The sequence below is a fragment of the Sinocyclocheilus rhinocerous genome, unplaced genomic scaffold, assembly GCF_001515625.1.
Source record: "Sinocyclocheilus rhinocerous isolate Xijiao unplaced genomic scaffold, SAMN03320098_v1.1 scaffold58, whole genome shotgun sequence".
NCBI lineage: Eukaryota > Metazoa > Chordata > Actinopteri > Cypriniformes > Cyprinidae > Sinocyclocheilus > Sinocyclocheilus rhinocerous.
Window position 1 is genome coordinate 327,251 of NW_015652310.1, and position 7,182 is coordinate 334,432.

The 7,182-nt window shown below is 35.6% G+C and overlaps 1 protein-coding gene across 1 annotated transcript; it reads right to left on the reverse strand.

The window, feature by feature from the left end:
- Positions 1 to 2,125: 2,125 nt before the first annotated feature.
- LOC107714788 (peroxisomal membrane protein 11A-like) lies at positions 2,126 to 5,664 on the reverse strand. Its single transcript, XM_016520758.1, has 4 exons — positions 5,275 to 5,664; positions 5,132 to 5,191; positions 4,901 to 5,016; positions 2,126 to 2,909 (listed from the first exon to the last, which is right to left on the reverse strand). The coding sequence occupies exons 2-4, from the start codon at positions 5,185 to 5,187 to the stop codon at positions 2,341 to 2,343; spliced, it is 741 nt and encodes a 246-aa protein (XP_016376244.1). The 5' UTR covers positions 5,188 to 5,191; positions 5,275 to 5,664; the 3' UTR covers positions 2,126 to 2,340.
- Between the last annotated feature and the right edge of the window lie 1,518 nt (positions 5,665 to 7,182).

Below are 7,182 nucleotides of genomic sequence, written 5' to 3' on the forward strand. Positions count from 1 at the left end.
TATATATATAAAAAGATTTGGGAGTTCATTTTAAGTCCATCTCCTATCCTGAAAAGTCTGTCTTGCAGAGATGGACTAAAATGAACTCCCAAAACTTGTGGGAGTGGTACAAGAGGATGTGGTGCTGGTCCTTCAAGAGTCACTCTCAACTTATCGGTCTATAAAAAAAAAAACTGGATTTTTTTTTTTTACCTGACACGCTTCTATAGACTCCAGGTAGGTTGCAGTTCTGGAAAATGGTGGCCCTGGAGACTAAATGGTTCCTGATGGTTTCACACCTAATTTATCACCTTAATTGTTTTTGCAGTTAACGTGTCTTTCCTTCTCCACCTGTTTTTTTCTGACCGTGCTGACCCAATGAGCATTTTGCTGTCCAATGGTCATGCCTTAACATTGCAAATTCTAGTATTGCATTAGTATTGTATCCTTCTCATGGGCATTTAATGACAAGAGCGGAAAACACAGGTTTACGCAGAAACCAAACGATAAACTTTATTTTAAATGAAGTGCCAGACCGTGTCAGTACAAACTTGGTCCTTTGTTCACTTCATTTTACCGCGGATTCGTTTACAAATAAGGCATAATTCGACACAGGATTTTCAGAAAGACTGAACTTATGCTGTGTCTAGTATATGGGAATCCTGGGGTGTGAGTAACTGTTTTCATTATGTGATCACTATCGCTTTGTCAGTTATTACAGATCGTTTGATATGTACCGAGTATTTATACGTTTTTAACCTAAAACACAGTCCATCTGTGAAGGATGTAGGCTGTCAAACATACACCACATCATAACATTCGGCACGCCTATTGAAACAGAGCATTCTGATGATTTAGTAACAGGCTAATCATGCTAGAAACATTCTAGTAACTTGCTAATAATGCTAGAATCATGCTATTAACTTGCTAACCATGCTAGTAACCTGCTAATCATGCTAGTAATGCTAATAATGCTAGAATCATGATAGTAACTTGCTAACCATGCTAGTAACTTGCTAGCAACATGCTAGTAACATGCTAATCTTGCTAGAAACATGCTAGCAACAGGCTAGACATCAGCATACTGTAATGCATTAAGAAAAAAATACATACAAAGACATTTCAACTTACAAGGTTAAGCAGCCAAAACATTTCCAAACTCAAAAATGTATAGCTGTGTAAATTCATTTTAATCTGTCTATCTATCTATTTTATATTGCCTTCAAAACATTCAAACTTTAAACTGTAGAACTACTTAAAGCTATTACAATGTTTTCAACCTTTTTGGCCTGGCTTTTTCAAGCCAACTTTAAAGTTTGACATCAAACTTTACTCATCTAGTTACCTCTAAAATGTTTTTTTTTTTAATGTAAAAATCTTGATAACATTATAAGTGGACCTCAAAGAACAATCCAAATTAAAAACCAAATCAGTTCATGACCCCTTTAAATCTAGTTTAGGCCTGTGGTGTAGCAAGTTTAAAACTAAACCATCACAAATCCATGTAGTGGATCCATAAGAGGTGTTTGTGTCAATAATAATGCAGTTTTTATTGTGTGTAATGTGAGGACAAACTGTTCAAAAGACAAGTGAGAAACAAACCAAAACCTTTTCAACAGTGCATAAAAATTCCTTTATTAAAGTTCACAGTTTGTTCTTAAAGCAGTTTGTGCTGACAACCAATTATGTAGTAAGTTCTTTCGTCATGACAAACCAAAATTGGAAATAACAACTAACAAAACTCTGTCTGGCACCTAAAATAAAACACACATCTGTAAACAACTATGGGATCTGTCAGAATGAGGTAGAATATCTAATTTCACGGATGGTTTTCCATGTAGAAGAGACTAAATATTAAGCACATATTTCAGAAAGTTGAGCTGCCATCACAGAGAGCCTCTTTTTGTTGGAAAGTTCCAAAATGTGTTTGTGTACCCTCATCTCAATATCGTCAGTACCAAAGTGATATAATCTCTATTAAAACTACTAAATACAGCATAATATACAGGTGTATTATTTCACTAGGGCTGCCATAATACAACAACAGATACAGCAAGGCACTCTATTTAATGAAAGTGTACACAGCATGTGGTCAAACCCACACTGCGAAATCTTATCTAAATGATGCTATTATTTTTTATTATTATTATGTTGTGCAGAACAGCCCTGCAGGTGCACTGCTGCATTATGGGTATGTGCTGTTCTCCTGTCTCTCTTAAACAATTAAGTTGATGCCTTTACAAAAGTAAGCTTAATAGTAGCCTAATTCCACACTGAAATGAAATCGAAACATTTGTTAGAAAAGTTCTCTTATACAAGACATTTCGGATGTTTTTTCCTCATTTTCCTCATTCCGCTAAATCATGGCTTGATTTTGAGGCTGGGCCTCAAAACTGACAATATACCTAAAAGAGAAGAAACAAGGCCACAGAAGCCCACCACCCCTGCATTTGTTTGGTAAATGCCCAGTTTGTCAAGTGGAATGAAAAGATCGCAAACATTTTTAACTGTATCGAGAGCCACAGATGGATCATTTCTGAGGCTCTCGAGGAGAAGGAAGAGGAACGCATCCAGCTGAGGCACTATGACACAAGCCACATCCGGGCTTTCATTGAGGTGCTGGTCGACTTTTTGCTGGAAGTGTCGGTCCCGAGACTTCTGCACCATAAGCTGGATGATCACATAGACGTCTCTGGTTAGATTCATAACCAATGACAGGAAATAGAAGCGAGTGGAGTTCAAGCTCCAGCGCTCCTTGTCAATGTCTTTTATTAGCCCAATACTTCTGGCCCAGAGTAAGTTGTCACAGATGAAATACAAGGCACGGTTGAGGTTGGCAAAAGTAAGGCAAAAGCGCAGCACGGGGTCAGAAATATGAAGAGTGCTCTTGGCCGCATGGATCGAGTTGACTGTGTTCCCAAGCCTGAATACTGACAAAAAAAGAAAGAAAAACAAATACATTCCTGATGATATTCTTTTTATTTCTGCGAAAAATAGAGGTCATAAAATGAATTAGTGTCTATTTTTGTTACTACTAAAGTTTTACACAAGTCGGGAGTGTAAAAAGTGCTGAGAAATTGCTTAATTTAAAGTACAGTCACTATATTAAACATTGGCGTGGCATGTATGTAGTAGAGGGAAAAAAAACATTATTTCCTTGTAAATGTGTAAGTACATTCAATTTTAACAGAACGCACGTAAAATACATATTCCCCAAAATTGTACTTAAGTAAACAAGTGCACTAATACTAAAATACTTTTCACCTCTACAAGTATTCAATTTGTGATCTTTTCAATTCCACTTGTATTTATTCCATTAGTGACTAGCATCTATTTAATTAGTCATTAGAACTTAATCATCATCACATACTAGCCACTATCCCAATTGTAGTTGGTAGCCTACATATTCTATTTGTCCAGCAACTATTCTAATCTTTAATAGTATTTATTTCAGTTCTCCAGGTGCAAATTGAATAGACACTAATAATTATTTGGTATACTCCAGTGCGTGTTGTAATAATTTTTAATCTTATTAGTAAGACTGACATTCTGACAACTTAAGCTCACCAGTCTAGTCAAGTCAGTTTTATTTGTATAGCACTTTTCAAAATACACAGTATTTCAAAGCAGCCAGTGTTGGGAAGGTTACTTTGGAAATGTAATAGGTTACAGATTACAAGTTACCCTACTTAAAATGTAATAAGTAGTGTAACTTTTCAATTACTTTATTAAAGTAATGTAACTGATTACATTTGATTACTTTTTGATTACTTTTCTAAATTTCTAATGTTTTCAACTGTTAATCATTTTCAAACATGTAAACCAGGCACGGTAAACCTTACAGTAGTACTCAACACTGATTACTGTCACACTTTCGAAATCCTTCATCACTTGAATTAAGCTTATATTTCAATTTTAAAGTAGGCATTGGATGCAAATTTCACTTTTACATAGTGTTTGCATATAAATGTATCTTAGCAGTGTGTAGACACAACCACCCTACAATGATAAAAATCCATTCACTCCTTTTTTTAACCCCCCAAAATCCTAAATAGTCTCAATTATCAAGCCGTTTTGATTTTCTGAGCAGTATGATGCCATATTGTTCAGGCCCCGTCCACAACCGCTGATGTACTACTGTCCAATATTAGCATATTTTCGCCCTCAGCCAGCTGTACGAAGTCCATCATTTTCTCCACGCTCCAGCAGCTGTAGCGACAATGTCTTGTAAGCAATGCAGGTGTTTTGTAGTTTTGTAATGTAGAAGAACATAAGAATCTTAATTTTCTCCCATCATCAGACGCAGTGCATTAGTTTTGTTTTTAATGGTAATGCGCCACTGAATACACCTAAATTCGTTTATATCTGCGCAAATAATTTGTAATTCCGTTACATGTAACTAGTTACTCCCCAACACTGAAAGCAGCTTTACAGAAAATCACGATTTTAATGTTTGTAATATCTTATACCTTCATGTCTTATAGTCATATTTAGCAGATTAGAGCTGGACAATAATATAGCTCACATTTTGCACTGATATAAAAAATCAAGTTATACTTATATGTTCAACTTTTTATATAGAGGCGTGCAATAATATAGTTTATATTTTGCGACAAAACCCCATTTGATGTTAAACAACGGATAGAAGAAGAAGAAGAAGAAAAAAAAACTCTGGGAGAAGCAATACAACACCAGGGGCAGGGGGGCAGTTGTTCTTTGACTATACTGCCCAAATATAATATCAATAACTAAATGTGTCTACATTTATTGAACTGTATAACTACTAGAAAGATAAGAAATGTTACAATCTGAGATAAACTCTACTAATAAAACTGGAACAGTAAGTACTGACAAAGAAATGAAAGAACTTTTGTTTTGTATGTGATTGTTTTGTTGTGTAACAGTAAATGTTCATTCTTACGCTTCCGCCCCGAACTCATATTAGACTCCAGAAATTGCAGCTTTTTCACCAGCTCTTTTCTCTTCGCTTCATTTCTCAGAAGGTATTTCGCCAAAGCACATGCATATTGGGTTGCTCTAAATCAAGCAAACAAACAAAATGTTCAGACATAGTCTAGCTCGTCTTTACGGAGAAATAATTTCAATTCGATGTTGATTTGACGGATGACAAGCTTTGGTAAGAGACACTGACCTGAATATGCGATCCCTTCCTTGACTTTGGTTAGTGAAGCTGATGAAAGTTTCCATGTGGCTGCAACAGATAGTGTGCAACAACTGTGCAAAACGCGATTCGTTCAGGAACAAACGACTAAAAGCTCGAAATACAATGCACACTCAAAGTTAGAGATCGTGTTAGTGTTGTCACTGTCCTGTCGAACCACACGATCCTGCGTGGCTGTGGGAACTGAGGTGAAAGTTCATGCAACATACTAAACACGTTGGAACCAAAGAACAAACTTCACATACCTTTAATAAATCATTATTGTGTCGCGCTTATAAAAATGAACCAATTTAGAACTTAGAGATTATAAGACATTTAAAATGTATGACATTTATATATAAAAATGTTTATGACAGGCAGAGTGTTTGGCGATAGAAAGTCCGACTCATTTTCCGGAATCGATTCTTCTTCTTCTTCTTCTTCTTTGACGTTTTATGGCGGTTGGCAAACCAGCTTTAGGTGCATTTACCGCCACCTACTAGGATGGAGTGTGGAGCAATGACGTTAAAGGAAAACTAAAAAAATAAATAAATAAAAATAAAAAAACATTTGTAGTGATTCTTTAAATCCTGTTTATTAACTCTGTATCTTTGAGATACTTAAATAATATGTGAAACATTTCTATAGTCACATCTTTATTTAACAATTTCTGAAGTGAGATCTGATTTATTTCTATATGAAGTGCTTCTGTAAGTTGTACTCTTTCGTTGTCATATCCTTTACATTTTATTAAAATATGCTCAACTGTTTCAGGAAGATCACATTTACCACAAAGTCCAGACTCATGTTTTCCTATAATAAATAATGATTGATTAAGTGCAGTGTGTCCAATTCTAAGGCGAGATATTATGCCGTCTTCCTTTCTATTCCCAAAAATTCTCCTCTCATTTCCAACTGTTTTTTGAATATTTTTAATATGCCGTCCTTTATTCTCACCATCCCATTTACTTTGCCATATATCTTTTAATGCTTTTTTAACTTTTTTAATTATTTCTAATTTACTCATTGGAACATTAAATTCTATGTCTGGATGTTTTAATGGAAAGAATCGCGCAGCGAATGACATTTAACAGGGTCCTAATGCTGCAGTCAGGGTAGCGAAATATCTGCCTGCATGAAAATACAAACATATTTTGTGTTTATGTTGCATGATTTTTTTTTTTTCATTTGTTTTCTTTTTCTTCTTTATAATTTATTTAAACAAAATGATGCATGCACTTTCTAATAGTGAGATGGGATATTTGGGATACTAGAGCATGCAGTAGTAATTGCTGGAAATTAAATGTTGTTAAAAAAAACAACATCAAATAAGAGATAAAGTTAAATGTTCTTAAAAAGTTGCCAGGGGAAATCAGAAATATAAAATATATATATATACGAAAAATATAAAAAGAAACATAAATATAAAAGAGTACAACTATTGCTGTATTTATATGATCATATCTACTGACTGCAATATATAATAGATATGTTTGGTTGCTATGCAGCACAAAGTTGTGCGTCGTTGCCAAGAGGAAACGGAAATAAATCTTCTGAAGCCGCAGATTTCTACCACTTTCTAAATGAAAGATTTTTATGTTTACATTTATGGAAATATAACTAGAAACTATCCTGCAGGCGTGTGCACGGTGTACTACTCCTCCAGCGGAGTGAATGAAGGGAGTGACACAAACACAACACAATGGGAGGACAGAAGCAGCTCCGATAACACCGCTATACAGCTGTGCCTTTAAACCAGCCCACTGCTGAAGCGGCACTGATGGGGGACTGGTGCTTTAACTAAATCAAGTGCAGCGAGAATCGATTGGCGCTGTGATACATGCAGCAGGGCATTAGTAGTGTATTGTCTTAAGATTCCAGATCTGTCCTTACAATGGATTTCCCTTTCGACCTAAACGCGCTTTTCCCCGAGAGAATTACTGTGCTGGACAACAATTTGAGTGCAGGTCGGAAAGCGCATGGGAGGTACTGTATGCTTTAATGTGTGCTGCTGGGAGAGATGGGTGTAATCTGTGTGCATC

Bases quoted from the DNA above. Each gene is read 5' to 3' on its own strand.
- LOC107714788 (XM_016520758.1), bottom strand. From the start codon at position 5,187: ATGGAAACTTTCATCAGCTTCACTAACCAAAGTCAAGGAAGGGATCGC. The intron at 5,017-5,131 runs GTCAGTGTCTCT...TGCTTGATTTAG, and splicing joins GGAAGGGATCGCATATTCAG to AGCAACCCAATATGCATGTG. The intron at 2,910-4,900 runs GTAAGAATGAAC...TTTTTTTGTCAG, and splicing joins TATGAGTTCGGGGCGGAAGC to TATTCAGGCTTGGGAACACA.